Source organism: Mesoplodon mirus (genome assembly GCF_964341445.2).
Source record: "Mesoplodon mirus genome assembly, chromosome: 4".
NCBI lineage: Eukaryota > Metazoa > Chordata > Mammalia > Artiodactyla > Ziphiidae > Mesoplodon > Mesoplodon mirus.
Genome location: NC_138979.1, coordinates 81,183,229 through 81,206,693, shown reverse-complemented (window position 1 = coordinate 81,206,693; position 23,465 = coordinate 81,183,229). Strand labels below are relative to the sequence as shown.

At 48.7% G+C, this 23,465-nt stretch overlaps 1 protein-coding gene across 2 annotated transcripts in view; it reads right to left on the bottom strand.

Annotated features, from left to right (window-relative positions):
* The window catches only part of FAM174B (family with sequence similarity 174 member B), a 33,508-nt gene extending 10,560 nt beyond the window's left edge, over nucleotides 1-22,948 (bottom strand). Inside the window, exons 1-3 of one of the 2 annotated variants that reach the window (XM_082619391.1) lie at nucleotides 22,476-22,948; nucleotides 19,062-19,139; nucleotides 3,984-4,115 (exon numbers count right to left, since the gene is read on the bottom strand). In XM_082619391.1, coding sequence (XP_082475517.1) covers nucleotides 3,984-4,115; nucleotides 19,062-19,139; nucleotides 22,476-22,819 — 554 coding nt within the window. In that variant the 5' untranslated portion in view covers nucleotides 22,820-22,948. The remainder of the gene's footprint in view (nucleotides 1-3,983; nucleotides 4,116-19,061; nucleotides 19,140-22,475) is intronic. The other variant, XM_082619392.1, reaches the window with a different exon arrangement.
* Between the last annotated feature and the right edge of the window lie 517 nt (nucleotides 22,949-23,465).

The window sequence follows — 23,465 nt, the reverse complement described above, 5'->3', positions numbered from 1 at the left end:
TTAAAAAAATTACCATGTGTGAAAGGGCCCCGTGCTATCGCTGTGTCACATAGAGATAGAGGGCCCATTATTACAGTGGCCAACAAAAATGCTCCAGGGCATTGCAACAGACCAGGGAGCAAGCTCGGACTCTCAAACAGCAAAAGTATTACCTGCTACCTTAACACCTACCAGGTAGTTCCATGTAATCATTTGCCTTTGGAAACAAAATCACTATGTTGAAGAGATATCTGCACCCCAAGGTTCACAGCAGCATTATTTACAATAGCGAAGACATGGAAACAGCCTACGTGTCCAACAACAGATGAATAAATAAAGAAAATGTGATACACACAAACACACATGTACACACACAGACACACACACAATGGAATACTAGTCGGCATAAAACAGAAGGGAATCCTGCCATTTACAATACCATGGATGGACCATGAGGGCATCACGTGAAATGAAATAAGTCAGTCTGAGAAACACAAATACTGTACGATCTCACTTATACGTGGAATCTAGAAAAACCAAACTCATAGAAAAAGAGATCAGATTTGCAGTTATCAGAGGCAGGGGGTTGTGGAGGGGGGAATTGGGTGAAGGCAGTCAAAAGGTACAAACTTCCAGTTACGAGATGAATACCTCCCATGGATGTAATGTACAACATGATGACTATAGGTTCACACTGCTGTATGATAGATCTGAAAGCTGCTAAGAGAGTAGATCCTATAAGTTCTCATCACAAGGTAAAAAAAATGTTTTTGTAACTATGTGAGGTGGTAGATGCCAACTAAACTTATTGTGGTGATCATTTCACAATATATGTATGTTATTATGCTGTATACCTTCAACTTATACAGTGCTGTATGTCAATTATATCTCAATAAAACTGAAAAAAAATGTTTTAATCTTGAAATCATTTGCCTTTGATGGTGAGTTTCACAGCCAAAAGCAATGCCAATACAGCGCTAACTGCTCCTAGGAAAGGAACTTGCTCCATTATTTGAAGAACTGAGACTCGTTGTGGAAGGTTCTTAATCTGACAGTGGTTTCAATACTTTCCTCCTCTTTGTGACAACAGACACGACCTCCACCCAGCAGTCTTTAGACCGCAATAATATTTGTATCCAGATTCTCTAGAGGGGCCCCTTTTCCAGCTCATACTCAAGAAAGAGTCAACAGTTAGACTTTCCGGACAGACAGTGATATTTCTTTGCTTAGGGTCTTTTCTTATGTAGTTGGGTCTGAGGTTACCACAAAAATGGCTCCATCTATCCTAGCCCCCGTGGAGTCGGCTCACACACCAAATATGGATGAGTTCCCATCCCATGGCTCAAAATCAAAACAGTCTGTTGATCCACTTAAGCCATCAAGGGCTCCCTATCATACAATAATCCCAGGCCTGCAGGATGCAGCTGAGCCTTTCCATTGTGACTCATAATGAGGACATCGTGGTCTTCACATTTTGTTTCATTTCTGTGCCTTGAATGTGAGACCGATAAAACAGCTTAGCAATAAAATCAGTATAATCACTTTCTTATGTATATAGTATTTTGCAGTATGGGTGCAGGTTAGTAATTGTTTTGATTCTTCTCAAAGGGGGCTGCTCTCTACCTAAACTGAAAATTATAGCTAATGGTTTGTTCTTCCACTCTATCTATAACCAATCCATGTCAATGTTGTGCGTTCTTCATAAAATTTAGGTGTGATTTGTTAACAAACTCTGTTTCCAATATTGGTATGTACGTGAACATGATAATACAGACTTTTTTTTCAGACATGAGTATAAATAAAATAGTATTTTAAAGTAAACAGTATTTTAAAGTAAAAAAAATTGGGAGATTGGGATTGACACATATACGTATAAAATAGATAACCAATAAGAACCTGTTGTATAAAAAATAAAATAAAAAAGTTTAAAAAGATACATACTACCCCCAAAAAATTTTTTAATAAAGTAAAAACTATATATATATATATATATCAAAATGTAAAACACCTGGGAATATATCTAGCAAAAATTTATAATACATTGATGGAGAAGTTTTTGAAAGACATCTTTTCCAATACCTAAATCAATGGAAAGTTATTCCATGTTCATGAATGGGAAGAGTCAACATAAAGGGCCTGATTCTCTTTTTTTTCTATATTGAAGTACAGTTGATGTACAATGTTATGTAAGTTACAGGTGTACAATATAGTGATTCAAAATTTTTAAAGGTTATAGTCCATTTATAGTTATTATAAAATACTGGCTGTATTCCTCATGTTGTACACTATATTTCTGTAGCTTATTTTTTAAATTTTTTTGTGGTACGCAGGCCTCTCACTGTTGTGGCCTCTCCAGTTGCGGAGCACAGGCTCCAGACGTGCAGGCTCAGCAGCCATGGCTCATGGGCCCAGCCGCTCCACGGCATGTGGGATTTTCCCGGACCGGGGCACGAACCTGCGTCCCCTGCATCGGCAGGCGGACTCTCCACCACTGCGCCACCAGGGAAGCCCCTGTAGCTTATTTTACACCTAATAGTTTGTAGTTCTTAATCCCCTACCCCTATCTTGCCCCTTCCCCACTTCCCTCTCCTCACTGGTAACCACTAGTTTGTTCTCTCTGTGAGTCTGCTTCTTTTTAGTCTGTTATATTCACTAGTTTGCTGTATTTTTTTAATTCCACACATAAGTGATATCATACAGTATTTGTCTTTCTCTGTCTGACTTATTTCACTTAGCATAAAGGGCTGATTCTCTTTAAATCAATGTACAGAGTCAATGCAGTTCTAATTGAAATCCCAAACACTGTTTTCTTGAATCTAACTCCTTTAGAGCCAAGAATACCCAAGGCTGTACTGGAAAAGGACAAGTCAGGAGGTACAGAAAAGCTGTGTGTGATGCGACTCTTGCGGATCAACCTGACTGGGTGACACGGTGCCCAGATATTTGGTAAAACGTTAGTCTGGGTGTGTCTGGGAGGGTGTTCTGGCTGAGATTACAATTGTCTGGGTAAACTGAGTAAAGCAGATCGCCCTCCCCGGCATGGGTGGGCCTCATCCAACCCACTGGAGGCCTGAATAGCACAAAAGGCAGAATAAGGGGGGATTCGCTCTCTCTGCCTGACCGTGTTGGAGCTGAGACATTGGTCTTCTCCTGCACTCTCACTGGAACTTACACCATTGGCTCTCCTGGTTCTCAGGCCTTCAGACTTGGACCTTTATAATAAATCTGTTTCTGTGTGTGTATATCCTATTGATTCTGTTTCTCTGGAGGACCCTGGTGGGGAGGGAGGAATCTCCGGATAGGGTCCAGCCTGGATTTGTGTCTCAACTTTGCCACTAATAGCTGTGACCTTGGGCAACCCATGGCCCCTCTCTGGGCCTCCAAGCCCTCATCCCTAAACTACACCTGCCCCCAGCTCTAACACTGAGAATCTCACATACCCAAAGTAGTACTTCCCAAAAGAAGCCAAAGCCCAAACTACAATCCTAAAGTCAAAAAGTCATTCTGACTTTCCTACTGGCCACGTTAAAAAAACACACCTGCCTTTGGAATTCAGCGGTAAATTCCATCTAAGGAGTAACCCCTACCCCACGCTCTCCATTACCAACTAAGCAAGGCTGAAAAACAAGTTTCCATTTGTGTGCATGGCGCGTGGTACATGGCGGTTGCTTGGACCAGATTCCCCACAGTCTGTACATGACAAGCTCATTGTCCGAAATTCAGCCCTCCTTTCGCTCCCACAAAGCTGACTTCTCGAGGGTTCACATCAGGAAAGAGATGAGAATAAGCATTTCCCTGCAAGCACTTCCCTGCTGGCTTTCTGGGTGCTGTGCGTTCCTGGGAGGGATCAAAGCAGTTCCCCCCTAGAAGCAGAATGCCCCAAGGTCAAAGACTTAGCCAAAGAACAAGAATACATGCCTGGCCACTCACTGTCTTCAGAGGTGAACCGCCCCACCTCCCCAAGCCAGCGAGCCCAGGCGAAAGCCACTGTTCCCACCCAGTACCTGTATTTGATGTCAAATACTGTGGAGTCCTCGTCCTCGTCATCCTCTTCGTTCAATGGGGCCATTTCCACTCGCTCGGCTGGAGTGGTGATGATGTCATACTTGCGGGTCTTCTTCAACCTCTTCCCCGACCTGGAAGAGGGGAAACACATTCCTGAGACCTCAGCGATGCCCACTGAGGTAAGCCACACTGCTGCCCCCAGCCCGGCTCCCAGAAGATCTGACAAATACCCCAGCTCCTCCACTTCCAGCCATGGGACCTTGGGCGGGTTCCTGACCTCAGCAACCCTTGTGGTCCTCACCCACACCTGCCCAAAGCACCGTAAAACCCAGTGATCAAGATCTATAATGCCCAAATGCAAGATTTTAAAAGGCAAAATTAATGCAAAAAAAAAATACATGATGAGCAAAAGACCAAAATGTTCAACATGGACGGAACTCAGCCCTGCCCCTGGGCTGGCATGATGCCCCTCATCCCTTCATTCCCTGGCCCCTCACCCTCATCCCAGCCCTGCCGTGTTGGCAGGTCACTGCTCCAAGCACAGGCGTCGCAGCCTGGCACTGTGTGCCCTGCCCCATGGGCCAGCCAGGTGGATTAGAACGCAGGCTTGCCCACTTTCTACCTGTGTGATCATGGGCAAGTCAGTCAATCTCTCTAGGCCTCAGTTTCCTCATAAATAAAATGGGATGAGAATAGTATCTGTCCCTCACAGCCTAGGGAGGATTAAGGGAGATGAGGCATTTAACAAGCCTACACACAGCAAGCTCTCGGCAAAAATGACTGTCTGAAAATAATCAACAAATAGTAGTTAAACGTTCTACAGCCTCTCTCACGTGACAAGGACCTGTACAAATGAGTATTGTTTCCATCACAAGGATTTATGAGCATTGGGAGTTATAACCCTATGCTTTTACCTCTGGGACGGTAGACGGTCACTGGGGACCATGGGGAAAGTGCCGAGCAAGCCTTTCCATCTCCAGTGTCAGACCCTCTGCACGAAGCACAAGATATTGATCAGGGCACAGCTGAAAGTTTATGATGCCACAGGGAGCAATATTGTTATTATGACTACTGATGCTCTAAGCATTTATTTCTGCACTATTTTGAACTTTTTCTTAAATGCCTTGTATTCTCTGATGTCCCTCCTTTTTAAAAAATATTTGAAACTTTCTATGAGAAACCAGCCAAACCCCCAAAATCATAAATGGGGCATTGAAGAATCATATTCTCTAAACATGCTTCCTGCAGACTGTAAGTCGTACCCAGCTGGAGACCACATCAAAGACACATGCCGGGTCTCTCTGTCCCCAGCACACAGAAACTCCTCAAGAAGTTTGCAAAACAATGAAAACAGAAGTTCACCGTCAAGTAAGGGTTTCTTAGCAACAGCAACTTGCTCTTTTCTTACCTAGTATTATTTATCAAAGACATGATTTGTGAAAGGATTGTTTACATTGAACATATAAATATTTATCTATACCTTTGGCTTACAGCAACCTGTACTACCTATAGTACTGCTTCTTGTGGTTCTTTGTGTAGAGACTTTGTCAGCTATAAAGCCTGACAATCCCCTAGCCTCATTACAAAGCAATTTGTCCTTCCTGCTTTCATCACAGGCACGCTCGCAGAGGTGTGGGTGTGAAACTGCGTGGATTTCAAACACGTTGCAGCACGGTGCAAACACCAAGCCAGGCAGTTAAGAGGTAAGAGGGGCACAGCCAGTCACCTCCCCAGTGGCCACGGGACAACAGTATTTTGGAAGCAGGCTTTGTACGGGAGCATAAATGCTTACGTTATAAATACCACTAGTCCAGATGCTCACAAGCAACAGATTCTTGTTTTCTCTCCACCTCCCCACAAAGGAGTAAAACAGATCTTAGTGTTCTGCCCCAGATGACATAATCCCTGGCCAATTCAATCTCCAATACTGGATGGGGAAATTTAAGCCCAGAAACGGCTCCATATGCCACAAGCAACCCAAGACAAAGCCACAAGGAAAACCCCCCACCCCCCAAGCCCTCTAGACTAGGCTCAAGCTCTGGATCTACACAGACGCACACATCACACTTTTCTCAGAAGTCTCCTCTCTCTGCCCTGACGGGTCACAGCTGTTCAGAGGAAGCACCTGGCTTTGCAAAGGAGCCGGACTTGCCCTTCTACTAACTGTGCCCAGTGCCAGGGCTGCCCATTCCCAACACACATCTAGACAAGCATCCGGAACGCTGGAATAGGATTCGTCCTGTGGACCCGAGGGCTTGAGAAAGCTCCTGTAGATGCCCGAAGAGACTGGCGCCCAGATGGTTTCTGGATGAAGAGTCACCCTTGTATGTAACTGTTTTTCAAATATCATGAGGCTTATTAGCACAGGGAGATCAGCTTGGTGCTTTGTGACCACCTAGAGGGGTGGGATAGGGAGGATGGGAGGGAGGGAGACGCAAGAGGGAAGAGATATGGGAACCTATGTATATGTATAACTGATTCACTTTGTTATAAAGCAGAAACTAACACACCATTGTAAAGCAATTATACTCCAATAAAGATGTAAAAAAAAAAAAAGAAAAGTGCAAAATCTGATTCATAAACCTGGTCCTGCACTTGGAACTTGAAACCTCGCTTAGTCTTTGGCTCTGGAGCAGGACTGACTGCTGACCCTGGGAGAAGGTTCTGGAGGCTCTGACTTCAGCCCTGCTTCATGGAAATGGATCCCCATCAACCATAAAATCACCTTCCTTCTTCCTGATTGTTTATAGAGTCTTGTGATGAGAAAATTAACCTTCTGAGCTTAAAATAAGACCCTTGAACACTTACCACGGGAGAAGCTGGAACACAGCCCAGCCTCTAGAACACCATGGCCTACTTGCTTTAATGACAGCCATTCCAAGCAGGTCACCTGAGAAGGTAATTTTAAACCTCAAGATTACACCAAAGGTTCAGTGATGGTTAATTTTATGTGTAGACTTGACTGAGCCACAGGGTACCCAGACATTGGCTCAAGCATTATTTCTGGATGTGTCTGTGAGAGTGTTTCTGGTTGAGATTAACACTGGAATTGGTAGACTGAGTAAAGCAGATTGCCCTCCCCAACTCAGGTGGGTCTCACCCAATCACTTGAAGGCCTGAATAGACAAGAAAGGCTGACCTCCCACAAGTGAGAGAGAATTTCTCTTGCCGGACTGCCTTTGAGCTGGGACATCATTCTTTTTTTTTTTTTTTTCCTGCATTCAGACTAAAACTGAAATCTTAGCTCTTCTTGGATTTCAAGCCTGTATGTGTGCATACACACACACACACACACACACTCTTGGTTCCATTTCTCTGCAGAACCTTGCCTAATCCAAAAGGCCATTAGCAAGAACCCTCATACATGCATCAAACACCAGTTCTGACACAATGAGCTGAAGAAATTACATTTCAAATAATCAACTCTCTGAGCCACAATACCTTTCACAAAAAAGGAGTACTTTCTGCTGTCTCACTACTGGACACGTTAATAAGGGAAAAACAGGACTTGTGAGAAGTTGAAAGAGACTCAGCCTCATCCATGGCAGAAGGTGACTGGCTGCGCCAGAGAGAAACCACATGTATGACCGGAGTCGCGTGGGGTGGGATGGGTGGAGGGGGCCTCACCTCATGTATTTTTCAAATTAAAAGGTGAGCCCTTCCTTTACCAGCTGTGTGTGAGTCAGAAGCTGGGAAATGCATGCATAGTCGATCAGCGTTTCCCGCAGACCCTTAGATTCCCGAGCCTCACTGTCCCGGGTCAGAGAACAGAGACACCCTGCCTCGGAGAGGAAGACGTGAGATAAGGGGAAAACAGATTCCTTCAAAGCCTGTATGACCTCACCGAGTCCTGCTGCCTCTTCTGAGTGTGGATGCTCTAATGCATCTTTTCTGATCAATAGCAGTCCCTAAGAGTTGAGCTCCTCCCGGGTGCCAGCTAAGCAATTTACATGTAAGATCGCATGCAAAACATATAAATCACCCTAGAAGGCAGCACTGTTGTCTCTGTGTTCCAGACGAGGAAACTGAGGCTCAGAGAGGTCGATCTCCCCAGGACCGAGGACCAAGGGCTGCCCCAGCACAAACCTCCCTGGAGGCTCACCTTGAACCACCTCGTGCCGGGCAAGAGGCAAGGTGCCAGTTCCCCCACTCACTCCCTCTGCAAGCCCACTCCACACCACCACTAGGCTCCGCCTCCACTTATCTTTAACACCAAGAAACTCTTTGCCCTTGGTACAAACTTTCTGGAACGTGTCGCTTACCACAGCTCACACATTCCTATTTCAAATTGATCTGGGCAGACTTCTCGTAAACTCTTTCTAACGGTGACTCCCTCAGGACACATGTTGGTTTGGGGCAGGCCAGCCTCCATCTCCTCCCTCCTTTGGGCATCTGTATCCTTAGTGAATCCCCCTCTCCATGGTCCCCATGGGTGAGGAGGCCTGACCACTGGCCACACCCCCAGCTCCAGGATTGGACCATGGGACTTAAACCTGAGTCAGAATCAGTGTATTGCAACCCCCGGGGCCATGGCTGGGAGGTTGAGGGGAGTATGGGACTAATCGGAGCCAGTGACCTTTGCTAGGCAGGCAGGAAAGGGGTCAGTAAATCACCCAGGTGAGAGCTGCATCGTCACCTTCTAGAAATGGAACAAAAAGCCAACATGGTAGAGGACAGATTGGAGGGAGAGACCAGGCTCCAAGTCTACTATGATGCCAGCCCTCCTTGACACCAACAATGCTACTCTCTTTGTCACCGAAGCCAGTCTGGTCAGGGCTTTCTGTCACACACAAACAAAGGAACACTAGCCGTTGTCACAGGGTCTCGAAGGAAAAAAGGCATGGCTGTAATGATAAACACCATCTCGGGATTCTCCCACATTTTAACAGCAAACCTTCCACATGTAAGTATAATTTTCCCATTTTGTCAAATCCTTTAAAACCCTAGGACTCTTCCCTGTTTCTGGTTCTAGAAACAAAGAACCATACATATAACGCACCTCAGTGACAACATCGTGAAAGTTTTCACTCAGGGCGACCTGTGAACAGGTTTTCCAAGACGACAAACATCCTGGTGATCTTCCCACAGGGCTGTTCACCAGCATCCCGGTCTGAGGAAAAGGCAAAGGCTACACAGCTGCAGAGAATCTGCAGTCACCCAAGTGTCCCCGGGGGGGCAGTGGGTCAGCCTCGAGGACACAGTTTGAGAAAGAAGCAACTGGCTCTAGACAGAGCCCCAGGTTAGAGTCAGACTTCGGTTTCTATCCTGGTGTTTCTACGTACAGCCCTGTTTCCTCGCCTACCCGGGGGTGGGTGGGAGGCACAAGCAGGAAGGCAGCTTTGCCACAACTGTCACAGTGCTCCCCGCCCAAGAAGGGGGAGATTCAGGGAAGTAGGAAGGGAAAAGATATTGCTGGCCCATCTGCAACAGCATGGCCCCTTCGCCGTAACTTTTCTTTTCTGGTACAAGGTCCCGTTAACCAAGTGGCCTCCACGAAGAGACGGTGGCATTTACTTAAAGGGTGCTTTTAAGTAAATGCCCACGTTGTGCTTCACAGGACCCAGCAAGACCAGAGAAGCTTGAGAAGAGACAAAGGATTGTTCCACTGGGGCCAAAACAAACATTTCTAACTAGACAGAAGAGAAGTTCAAATTCTCTTACTCTGAAATGTAATCCTAAAGCCAGAGGGTTTGTTTACTCAAAGGCCCGCTCAACAGCTGGTCGGAAACTGGTTTCCCAATGCGCCCCAGCGCACGGCTCAGGCAGACACGGAGGCTGGGGAGCAGAGTGGGAGCCAAGAGGACCCACGTGGAGAGGGGCCTGCCCTCCCCACCCTCCCCTGCAAAGAGACACAAAACAATGCAAAGCCGGACGGGTTAATTTGCTGTCAGAAGTTCAGTTTGGGGGTGCGGCGGTCAGATCCATAGGCTGCACGTCCAGGGGTGCGATTCCATCTCAGCCCTGCAACTCCTTCCGTCTGTGAGCCTCCTGGCAAGTCCCTCACCCTGAACCCAATTCGTATCCACGTCACGCACTTCCCGGGTGCAGCTAGGGTGCTGGTGGCAGAGCTCACCGCGGTGGGGCTTGGGAGGGAGATGGGGAGTGACCGATAACGAGCTCACGTTTCTTTCTGGAATGACAACAGTCTTCTATCATTGACTGGGGTGATGGTGCACACCTCTGTGAATGTACTAAAAACCATGATTTGGACACTTTAAATGGGACACCTGTATGGCATGTGAATTACATCTTATAAAGCTGTCATTAAAAGCAGGAAAGATATATATATATATGTATGTATGTGTATCTATCACATTCATTCATTTCTATACTAATAAAATCTCTCTGGAAAGAGTCACAAGAAATTGACAGCATCCGGAGAAGGAAGCTGGGTGGCCGAAGGGCAGGCTGGGCTGCAAAGGAGATTGTTCACTATACCCTCTGGCTCCTCGTGAATTTCAAACCATGTGACTATATGAGCTATTTTTAAAACAAACAAACAAATAAAATAATAAAATTCAAAGAAGATAATTAAGATAAAAATTTAAACAGACCACGTGTGTGTCAGGCCTGCCTCTCGGACAGGAGACCCTTCTCCTGGAGAGGCCCGGGGTGCCCCCTGTCCCATCCAGAGGCTGCCTGCCGTCTCCTGCTCACCTGGTGACTTTAGGAGCCAAACCCAGCATCTCTGACCTTTCCTCCGCCTGAGCTGTTTTCACTGTGAAGCCCACTAAAGTAGCTCTGTGGCTCAAGGACCAGCTTTCTGCTGAAACCACACTACTCGTTCCAAAGAGCATGTTACCTTTGACATTTGGAAAATTAATAAAGAAGATGAAAACGGCATGTGTAGGGGAGAGATCGAATCAAGCAGCTGCTGTGAGTTAGCTGCCCGCCTTCGCAGCCGGCCGAGGCTTCCAATGCTCTGAGGACAGAGGCCTTTCCTGTTTTTTGTTTGTTTGTTTGTTTGTTTGCTGTACGCGGGCCTCGCACTCACTGTTGTGGCCTCTCCCGTTGCGGAGCACAGGCTCCGGACGCACAGGCTCAGCGGCCATGGCTCACGGGCCCAGCCACTCCGCAGTATGTGGGATCCCCCCGGACCGGGGCATGAACCCGTGTCCCCTGAGTCGGCAGGCGGACTCTCAACCACTGCGCCACCAGGGAAGCCCGCCTTTCCTGTTTTTAACCTCCGATCTCTACCCGGCATCTTCCCCCTCAGAACATGACAAAACTGAGCCTTCCCTAGAAAACCAAGTAAACTTGGAGAAAGAACACGACCCCAAAACCCACTGTGCAGCCCCACCATGTAGGGAAGCAGGTGCCGGAGAGCCAGTGACAACAGCGCCATGTCTCCCAAGAAGGGGCGATGACCTGGGATGGGCCCCAGGCTCGGGGGCAAACCGAAGGCTGGCGACCAGGGTACAATTCCCGAGCACCAGCCTCCTCCCTTTCCAGCCTTGGGCACAGCCCCTGCGCTCTATCCATCACCATCCTTTTTTTTTTTTTTTCCGGAACGCGGGCCTCTCACTGTTGTGGCCTCTCCCGTTGCGGAGCACAGGCTCCGGATGCGCAGGCCCAGCGGCCATGGCTCACGGGCCCAGCCGCTCCGCGGCATGTGGGAACTTCCAGGACCGGGGCACGAACCCGCGTCCCCTGCTTTGGCAGGGAGACTCTCAACCACTGCGCCACCAGGGAAGCCCTCACCATCCTTTTAAAGCAGTTTAAACGAGCCCAACACCAGCGTGATCTGAATCTCATCTGGCTCCGCTCCAGATGGGCAACTTGAGACTCTCGGTTACATGAGACAAAAGCATTTTCCTCTAGTGCAGTGAGAGCTTCAGGATCTCAGGCAGCCCAGCTCTGACAGGGCCCCGGCCAAGCCCTCCCAAACACAGGTGTTCCAGAGACTTCCAGGTACACGAGCAGCGCTGCCACACCTGACGCCTGTCCTCCCACCACGCCAGACACTCTGCTCCAGTACCAGCACCCAGTCAAGCGCGATGACTCAAACGCCCCAGAGCCCACAGGCGCAGGAAAGCAGTGAAGCGAGCCTGGTGTGATGTAAACATTAGAACAAACACGGTGACAAATGGCAGCCAATGCTCGGTCTTGGAGTCAAGGAGACACGAGGACTGGCACTCACAAACACAGACGAGATGGGACGGTGGCTACCCAGCTCCCCGCCGCCCCCACTCCCCCCTTGTTGCAGAGGCACTGCGTTTCCAGTATTCCCATCTGTTGAGAAAAGCAGATCTGGATTTTGATGTGAAGGCTCCCAATTTTAAGTGTTCTCAGTTACCTCAGTTGTTAAAAACACTGCGTATATGTGAAATCTAAAAAAACGATACAAATGAACTTATTTACAAAACAGAAATACACTCACAGACGTAGAAAACAAACTTATGCTTGCCAAAGGGGAAAAGGTGGGGAGGGATAAATTGGGAATTGGGGATTAACAGATACACACTACTGTATATAAAATAGATAAACAACAAGGACCTACTGTATAGCACAGGGAACTATATTCAATACCTTGTAATAACCTACAATGCAAAAGAATCTGAAAAAGAATATATATATATATATATGTATGTATGTATGTATGTATGTATGTATGTATGCATGCATAACTGAATCACTTTGCTATACATGTGAAACACTGTAAATCAACTGCACTTTAATAAAAAACGAAAACAAAAATACTGTGCAGATCAAAACAAGACAAAAAATGTATCTGTGGGCTGTCAGTCTGCAACCTCTGACTTAGCTTCCTGGCCATGGTTTATTTGGTCCTGGGTGCCACACATGAGTGACACTGAATAACTGAGCTAAAATCATGGGCCCAGAGAGATGGCCTGATACTCACAGTCAGCTGAGGTCCTAGATCTGTTCACCAGCAGTTCAGTCACGATGAAGAGGTACTAGTCATTACCTATACAGCCTAGCTGTTCCCCTCCTCTCCTGGGCACTGTCCCCTCAGGATTAACAAAGTGACACCACTGTTGACTGATCGCAACACCGGCCTCCAGAACCCAATGCACAGTGTGCCCCGGGCTTACATTTCACCACATACCGTTGACAAGCCTTAGGGTTCCTCTTCATAACTCCTCAGGGTTACGCCTCCACCTGCCCCCCACCCTTGTTTCCCTTTCCTTCCCTCAATCCCTGAGGGACAGATCCAACTCTCATTCTTCCAAGAAAAAATAAGCACGCCCCGGCTTTGACCTGTTTAAGGAGCCACGTGAAATGTGGCCACAGAAAATGCCCCAAGACCTGTTCCTCCAGCTCCCAAGTGTGTTTGCAAAGGGTTGGGTCCACTTCACCCATCTGTGAGGTGCCAGGAGAGGCAAGCGAGGCCGAAAGTGAGGAAGGAAGCCTCTAGGGGCAGCTCTGTTGGTTCAAGGGCAGTGGCAAGATGACCGAGAGGGACTCTTTGGTGGACCTGGGGACACAACCACGGCCTTGAAATTCTGGGGTCACTGTGCTTCGGGACACACATCATAAATGACCCTTTCAGCATCCACTTGTCCCTGCCACGTGGTGGGGGAAGCGCGGGGGTGTCAGTCCTTGCCGCCACTGCCCCCCCCCACTTCAGGGACAGTCCACACTTCAGGGACAGTCACTTCTTGACAGAACTCCCAACCCCACCACCGCAAGCCGAGATGTCCAGCTGCGTGGCTGGCATTTCCGTGGTATCTCTGTCACCCTCGTTCTCACCAAGGCTTCTCCCCTGCCTGACCATCCCCTTCACCATGCCCACCTCTCCAGGCCCTTCCGGTCCTCCTGACACTTTCCTCTTCATCCTCCTCTTCACCCACTCGAATCTCCAGTCCTCCCTACTGATCCTTCCAGCACCTTCCACTGGTCTCCCCCGCCATCCTGCATCCCCGAGGCAGCCCCATCACTATTCATCCATTCACTCAGCAAATACATATTAAGCACCTAAAAGGGGTCAGCATTACTAAAGCAGCCCTTTCATCATTACACTCCTGTATTCAAATCCTCCATTTGCTCTTCTGACCCACTACTAATCCCAAAATCCTCTGGCTGGGAGTCCTGTCTTCCAAAATCTGGCTGCAACAGGAAAAGGAGTGGGGGAGGAATGCTGGATCGGAAATCAGACTCCTGCCCTTCACCAGCCATATGGCCTTAAGCAAGACACTTCATCACTCTGCAACTTGATTTACTCGTCTGTAAAATGGGATTCCGACAGTACACTCCTCACAGGAATGAGGAAACATATAAAATGTTTAGCATAGAGGCTGGTATACAGTAAGGGCTTAGTAAATATTAGTTGCTATTATTATTATTGTCACCATAATTTCCAGATGATCATTTTCACAAACCCTGCCCACCGCAAAACCTGCTCGGCCAGCCGGTCCTGGAAGAACCTCTTCTTCTCCCACCCCATTGGGTCCTAATCCTCCTACTCATCCCCATATGCCTTCCCTGACCACTATGTCCCCCACCAAAGTCCCTGGGGCTTTGATAAGTCCTTTGGCAACTTATCAAGTGTTGATTTGACACATGACTCCCCTACAGAATTAGATTGCCTTTCACCTGCCAAGTAAAATCATACAAAGGCATTATCCTATCTCCCAGATTGAATTGGAAACTCCTTCACCTTGGCTGTGTTCTCTCAGCACCTTCTAGGCTTCCAGTGGGTCATTAAATACACTGATAAGATTGCTCCATCCATTCAGCCATGCTCTCTCCTGGGTCCCTGGCTGAGCATTGGGGAGACCCAACTGACCAGGCTAAAACCCAGCCCACCACATCTTGGAGGCCCAGAAAAGACCAGGCTTAGCATCAGAACACCTGGCCTTGAGTCCTACTTTTCCTACAAACTCACCACTCACTGGGTGACCTTAACAAACCCTTCCCATTTCCGGGCCTCAGTTTCCTCATCTGTACAATGGGTAGAAGGAGGGAGATCAGTGGCACTCTCAGTGCAAAGAAACCCCACACCCAAGAGGTTACAAGGCCCTGAAGCTCTCCCAGGCCTGAAGAGCCCTGCCCAGGCTCTTTGCCATGGGCCCTCTGCTGCTCCACACCTGCCAGTGAGAGGGGGTTACCTCCTCCCTGCACCCTCAGGAAAATAAATATCAAGTCTGGATTCCTGACAGATTGCCAGGAAGATTAAATACAGATTTTTAAAGTGAAACCATGACAACATGATTCTAAATTCATGGTCCCAGAATTTCCCTTTGTAAATAGTTAGAACCAAAACATCAGCCATAAAACTAAAATCCCAGACACAACCTATGAAGCCTTCTCTGCTTAAATCTGGGAGGGTTTCCCTCCTGTGACACTCTCCGTACAGGATGTCATGCAGACACTGACACTGGAGACCCCCACCCCACCCCTAGATGTGCCCCGTGTCTCCAGAAGGGCCTGTGTTGGCAAAGCCCCCAAACTCGATGAGTACATGGGCAAGAGATTTACAGGCAAAGCCAAATAAGCCGGAGGGCTCAGGGTTAAATTAAAGAGGGAATTTCCTCCCTTTCCAACTTGATAGAAGGGATCAGTGGCAGGTCCTGAGTCCTCACAGGCCTGTTAATAAGGGCAGTCATGAGGCACCTCCTTCCCCAGGGGAATTCAGTTGTGTGCGGGACCCTACATGGGTCCTAGGTGTCCAGGGAGGCTCACGCAGGCTAGAGTCACCAATTTCATATTTGCAAGGCTCAGAAACAGATGCACTTGCCTGATGATCTTGGCCATATGGCTGAATCCTCATTTACAGGCAAAAGCAAGACCAAAAAGGTTGGGTATAAATTACATCTGTTTTCAGAATCGTTTTTTTAAATACAATAGGACACTTGGCTGCTTAAAGGGGAGCCAGGGGTTTGATTGACCCAATCTCATTCCAAACATCCCAATAGCCCTGGGAAGCAGGTACTTTAATTAGTGCTGGGAAGCAGATGCCCAGAAAGGTTCAGTAAACTGCTCATGTAGACAACCAGGAGGCCTGCACCTGTGCTACTGACATCTCGGGCTGGATCATTCTTTGTTAAGGGGGTCTGTCCTGGGTACTGTAGGATGTCCAGCAGCATCTCTGGCCTCTACCCATAAGATGCCAGTAGCATCCCCCTCCCCAAGTCATGACAATCAAAAACGTCCCCAGAAATTGCTAAATGACCCCAAAGCAGGCAGAATCCGCCCCAGGAAAGAACCACTTGAGGGACCCTATTCCTCCCACACGCTATGACTTCTTTTCCAACTTGGTGGAAAACTGCATCAAGGGCATACTCTCTACCCTGTTTTTTTTTTTAATATGGATTTTTGCTGGGTTAGATTTATTTAACACTTTCTTTACTGTGGTGTGTAAGATTAAACATCCATGGGAATTGGATGAAAGTGCAACCTTCCAATAAGACCAATAAGTCCTGGGGATGGAGTGGGCATCATGACTATAGCTAACACTGCTGTGTGAGAGATGGGAAAGCTGCTAAGAGAGTAGACCCCAAAGGTTCTCATTACCAGGAAAAAAATGATTTTTTCCTTTTTTTGGCATCTATGAGATGATGGATGTTCACTATATTTATTGTGGTCATCATTTCACAATATATGTAAGTCAAGTCGTTATGTTGTCCACGTTAAACTTACACAATTCTGTGTATCAATTTTATCTCAATAAAGCTGGAAAACAAAGAAAAAAGAAAACCCACTTGAAAAGTAAAAATTAAATTAAGATAAATACGTTTCACAACTATAGCTTCTCCCCCAAATCAAAACCTTGGTCAAGCAATCAAAAATGACCTCCTGATAAACAACAAGGTCCTACTGTATAGCACAGGGAACTATATTCAATATCCTATGATAAGCCAAAATGGAAAAGAATATGATAAAGAATATATATATGTACAACTGAGTCACTTTGCTGTACAGTAGAAATTAAACACAACATTGTAAATCAACTCTACTTCCATAAAATTTTTTTAAAATGACCTCCTGGTGCTACACAAGCACCACAATCTCAAAGTCATAAAAAGGGGCTTAACTTTCTAACCAGGGCTCTGCCCAAAGCTCCAATTTATTAAAATAATATTGATATACTAATGAGTAATAACTAAAAACTTTTCAGAACACTTTCCCCAAATCCTGAAAGCATTAAGCTTCTATATTTTCTCTTAAATAACTTTTATTCTTGGGACAAATGTAAATACACAGACAATGGGAGATCTGGGGAATCCAGGAGAAGCAGGAACGTTTTTATTCCTTTTCAAAGACCTGGCTTAGTAATTCACTAAGCTCCCGTGGTTCCGGCGTCTTCAGGACACGACAGCGTGCAACTTTGCCACTGATCCAAGTGCAACAGCTGGGCAATGTCAGATCACCTAGAATTTGTCTTCCTCTTCGTCCCCCAGGAAGCACCAAAACAACACACCTTTCAGATAAGACGATTTTACACAGCTTTTGAAATAAGTGGCTGGGCATGCAGCCAACAGAGATCTGGGAGAAATGTGGCCTGGGCAGGAGAGCTGGGAGACTCGACAGGACGGGGAAAGGATCGCCAGGAGGAAACGAAAGTCGTGGTTTCAGGTGGCATTTTCTAACTTGTCTCCACCTCGTTCATAAGACACCACAGAGTAAAGTCAGACTCCCCCCTCAGATCTCAAAGGGTAAAGTCAGACCTCAGAGAGCATGGGGGGCAAAAGGTACTGAACAGCGGCCACTGGCTTATGCTTGTTATTCCGGAATCCATGCAACCCCATGAGACGCTTTCCAACATCCAAAAATTGGAGGAGTTTTCTACTTCCTAAATACAGCTTCTTTATTGATTTCCTTCCAGCTTTCATAAACATGTCAAGCAACAGACCTAGGGAGGCTGGCCCTACTGTGAGCCAGGCAGAACTGCACACACACACGCGCGCACATGCGCACACACACACACATATACACGAAGGTACTCTGGCTCAAGGGCGCTCTGCCTCCAAACTGCCTTTCCCTCCCTCCAAGTTTGTCTCCAGTATTTAAACAGTTGTCCTTAATGATTCCAATACATGAAAAAGCTCTAAATGATTCTGCAGATGGGACATCAGATTGATTAATAAGTATGGGAAGAGACAGCTACTCAACCTCAGTAAGAACTGGAGATCTGCAAAAGCAAGCAATGAGATACCCAATCATACCCATCTGATTGAAAAACTTTAGAAAGTCAGACAATACTACGTGTCAGATATGATGGGAGGATCTGAGAACCCCCAGATACTGCAGGTGGGAGGGTAAACTGGTACATACTCAAGGAAGCCGTGTAAGAGTACCCCTGGGACCCAGGAATCCCACTCCTAGGGGTCCACCCCAGACTCTCCTATACAGGTCCTCAGGAGGACACACCTAAGGATGCAGCAAGGATCTGAGTGCACAGACAGGGAGAAAGAAAATGAATAAATGTCCATTGAAAGGAAATTCAGACAATGTAGAAATATATCACAAACAATAAATAAATACATAATGAAGAATCTCCCACAGTCACACGTGTACACACCCATACAAAAAATTCTTTGCACATTCATATATATATATATTATTTATTTATTTAATGAGCTCATACTACACATGCTGTTTTGTAACCTGTTTCATTCAACAGCATATAGTGAGTTTTTTTTTTTTTTTTCGGTACGCAGCCTCTCAATGTTGTGGCCTCTCCCGCTGCGGAGCACAGGCTCTGGACGCACAGGCTCAGCGGCCATGGCTCACGGGCCTAGCCGCTCCTCGGCACGTGGGATCTTCCCAGACCGGGGCACGAACCCATGTCTCCTGCATCGGCAGGCAGACTCTCAACCACTGCGCCACCAGGGAAGCCCGTGAGTATTATATTAACATCATCATTTTTCACAGCTGCACAGTATTTCATTGTAAGGACTACCATAATTTAGTTAACCAATGCTCAATTGTTAGATACCTAGGTTACTTAAACCTTTTCACTATTAAACAGAACTGCTCTGGACTTCATTGGCCATGCATCTTTGCTTCCTCTTCTAAGTAATAAAATTAGAAGCAAAGAATAGGTATTGCAGTAAAAAATGTGCGTACCTTAGAAATGGACCTGCTTGGTTAAAGGTATATATCTTTCTTACCACGATACACATTCTTTGCTTCTAATTGTAACAGTTGCCTTGGATCCACATTCTTTCTGTTGTCTGGCAAAGCGACTCCTTCAGGGAAAACAGACACACGGGTTATGTATAAGCAATAATACTTACTACACTCTTCCTCCTTTACCTCCCTCCCTTCTCTGTATCCATCATTAAGGAAATGGCGGCCACTGTCCAAATAAGTCCCGATCTCACAGGTTCCCAGCATCAGCCATGCAGCTCATCACAGAGGACATTTTGAGAAGCATCAGCAAAGCATCAGCAAAGCAAAATACTTAGGGGTTCATTCATTTGCTAAAAATACCTTTATCAGATGCCAGCTTGTGCTTGGAGCCACAGCAGGCGTTAGAGAGGCACAGACGATTAAGGGCCAGTCCTGCTCTTCGGAGCCCTCTGCCTGGTAAGTTCAGCGACACTCTTGAGTCCATGTAGAAAATCCCAAACTCACATGTGCTCTGGAAGGGGGCCTTGCTGGGAGGCTTCTCGGAGGAGGTGACACACAGGCAGGCAAACAGCAATGAGCTGGCCACATAGTCTTGGTGGTGGAGGGGACCCCAAGCAGAGGGTCAGAGGGACATGCAGGGCTAAGGCCACCAGATGCTGCTGGAGAACGCCTGAAGGTCCAGCAGGGCAGAAGCAGTGGGCAAAGCTGAGATGGGGGCTTGAGAGGGAGGCGGGGCCCTGGTTAGACAGAGCCAGCTTGCTACCACACTGAGAAGCCTGCTCACGGGGGGGATGAGTGAAGGGTGAGACCAGACGAGGGAGGATGGATGGGAGTGGGGACAAGGCTGGCTGCAGGAACACCAGCCTGAAGGGTACTGCTGTGACTCCAGACACGAGGGAGGGAGGTGAGTCAGGCAGAAGGGCTGGCAGGTGGGGAAGCTCCCGTGGGCGAAGGGGTATGGCCCAGATGAGACAGTCTCAGGGAGACTTGAGAGGCAGAATAGCCAGGATGTGGTGACTGCACGCTAAGGGGCTAGGAGGGGAAGCAGGTAAGGAAGACGCCCAGTCAGAGCAGCAGGCCTTTGGGAAGCCCGAAGAAGCGAGCGTGCAGAGGCCCGTGGAAAGGTCACAGTACAGACCACAGACTTGTAGTGTTCTAGAGTCTACCGGATGACTTATTCCCCTCCCTGGGATGCAACTTTCTCCTCTGCGAAGGAGCACATGGGACCTGTGTATCATCAAGGCCCTTCCCAGCTGTAAAATGCTGTAAGTTCCTGTCCACATCAGAACTGGGGTGTCAGCTGTCCCCCTGGAAACTCGCCCCAACAAGAAGGCCTTCCTGGAAAGAGAAGGCACATCCATAAGCAGCCTCTCCTGTGAAGTCGGAACCTTCCTCCAACACCCAGCTCACAGGCCAGCAAGGACCCATCCCTTCCAGCCCTGAGTACCGGCTCTCCTGCTCAAACACGTGCCCTCACATCTGGCCACATGCTGCTTGCTTTTCTCCCCCGCTCCTGGGTAATACGGAGCAGACTGGCAAAATAGTTCAAATACTGTCTTAAGAAGTGCACCGCCTTGTGGGCTGAGCAGCCTATTTTGAGCAAAATGTTTCAAACCTCCAGGCTCAGAGCTGCTCTAGGCACCAACGCTCAATGCAACTGAACAATCAGGAAGGCAGTAAAGGACTATGGCACATCTGCTGAAGGCCAGGCCGTCCTTCGGCATGGGTACTGGATATGCCCACCCTCCAGGACTGTCTTCTGTGTGTGGGAGCCACCAGCCTGGCGTGAGAAGGGCCGTATGGAGGATGCACAAGGCTAGGGCTGGGGGAGGCCAGAAAAGGAAGCAACCGCCTGGCTCGGATGTCCAAGAACACTACCCAGAGGACGGAGCATGGGAGCTGGGCCCCGGTGGCTGCGTGCAGTCATGGCAAGTGTGCAGTGGGAACTGGCCCAGGAGCGGACGAGCACAAGCCAGCAGCAGGGAGTGTCAGGAGAGAAGTGACAGGAGGTTCCTAAGGGCTGGCTGATGGCCACAAGGTGCACTGGGGCTAGTTTGTAAGGGTCTGAATGCCACATCCAGGTAGTGGCTACAGGGAGCCACTGAAGTTTGCAAGCAGAGGATGAAGGGCAGAGGGAAGGCTGGGATACAGAGAGGGGCAATTCAATGTCCGCTGCACATCAGGGGATCAGCACAGTGAAAAACAATGTAGCCGGAGCCAGGGCAGGGGATGGGGCGAGGGGATGTGGGCCCACAGTTCCCCCTTCTCCATTTTCTCAGGACCACTGCCATTTAATCCTATGGCCCCACAAAGAAACACCTTGACTCAAAGTCACACAGCAACCAACAGCAAACCTCAAGGGAGAGCTCCCAACCCTGCCTTTCCAGATCCGGTTTCTACTCCTGCTCTGAAAATGCTCATAAGCCCCTGGCCCCAAACCTCCAACAGCTGATCAAACACCCAAGCACACTGTATACTCTTGGAAGGGGAAGGAACAGGCTGTGAATAACTGACACACACATGCCCAGATTTCCCAGAGGTCCGCCTGAGTAACAGGACACATTTGGTTCATTTCCTGCAAAACCAGAATTTCCCAGGCATTAGGGGAAAATGCATCCCTCCCTGCATCCCCTGCAGCCCTCTCCATCCCCCTACTCCAGAGACCCCGGCCATCCTTTCTAATTTCCCACTTTCTCCCTGAACTTGAGCAACCTACAAAAAGCCTCTCCAAGATCCCTCATGCCCCTGCAAATCTTCATTGCGGCAGTTCATTCAGGCAGGGTGGTAGGCAGAAAGTCACTGAGGCCACCAAGGATGGCCAAATATCCTAAAGCCCAGCTCCAATCCCTGGCGCAACGCGTGCCTCCAATAGGTATCCCCACAGGCTAGACACTGCTTCTTTTGGTAGCAGAACCGATGAAAAGAAAAAACAGCAGGTGGTGCCTGAGAAGCCCTCAGAGGGAACAGAGGGAGGCGCAGCAAGGTGGGTAAGGTTCAAATCCTACTTCCACCACTGAGCTTACTTGAATAAGCCACCTTGCCTCTCCGGAAAATTTTTCCTCATCTGTGAAATAGGTATAAAAATAAATTCCGTGTAAGGTTGTCATAATTCGGAGCGCTATGGATAGTGTTAAGCATTAGTGGAGAGTTAAAAGGAATTCAATATTTTTTATATATTTATGGATATATATAGATACATATCATAGCTATAGCTAGAGATAGAGATAGAGATAGAGATATCGTTCGAAGGGGAGAAAATTCCTAAAGTGCGTAGCAGGGAAAAACAGCCGAGTGCAACCCTGTGGGGCAGGGCCGGGAGTCCCAGGCTAGCAGGAGCGCACCCAGGCGCTGGGGCCGGAGCATCGGTGCGCGCAGGTGCGGCGGGCGCGCAGTGACAGCAGGTTGGCGGTGCAAGTTGGCCCGCGGAGGCTGCAAAGGGGCGGCGGACCCACCTGAAGACGCGCAGCAGCAGGCAGGCTATGAGGAAGGCGGAGAAGGCGCACGCCACGATTACAGCCGCCTTTAGGGTGGGCAGGTCGCGGAGCAGGCTGGAGATGCGGGTCACCAGGGCGTCACCGCTGCTGTTGGCGCTGCCGCCGCCGCCCGCCGCCTCCCCGGAGCCCATCCCGGTGGCGTTCCCGGGCCCCGGGCCGGGAGGCGGCCGCGGCTGGCGCTCGGATCCGGACTGCGGCGGGGCGGCGGACTCGGCTCTGCTGGCGCGGGCGGCGGGCGCGGCCAGGAGCGCGAGCAGCACCAGCAGCGGCAGAAGCCGCGCGGGAGGTGGCGCGGCGCGCATGGTGCGGTCCGGCGGCCCGGGGTCGGGCTGGGCGAGCGCGGCGGAGCCCTGGGTCCCGCACCGGCGCGGAGGCCTGCACCGGCTACTCCCGCGGCGGAGCCAGGCGGCTGCGCGGTGCTTGGCAGGAAGCTGCGGCGCCCGGAAGAGTCCGAGCCGCCCGCCGCCGCCGCCGCGGCCGCCGCCACCAACACGTTGCACAGAGTCATTCGACGGGCCGCAGCCCCACGTGGGCGGGGCAGGCCACCAGGCCCGGTGCGGGCTGCGCTGCGCTCCGGGCGGCCCCAGTTCCCCCGGGGTCTGGCACCCCCTTGGAGAAGTAACAATAGCCAGGCGCTGTGCTGCACATTTCACATTTTCTCTATTTGATTTAATCCTGCAACCCCCTTAGGAGACAGGTATTTCTGTTACCCTCCTTTAATAGTTGATTCAAGACCCAGAAAGCCTGCTCATAGCAACCCAGGTTGTGTCAGACTAAGAATCAAAAGACCATGGCACCCGGGGCAAGCCTCCATTCTACAGGTGCGGAAACTGAAGCCTCCAGAGTGAAATGGGCTGTCCGATGCCCTATGCAGTGCATATAGTTCAACATCTCCCCAGTTAACTTCTTTTTCTCTGAAAGAGTTTCTTATCTCATGGCTTCGATTTT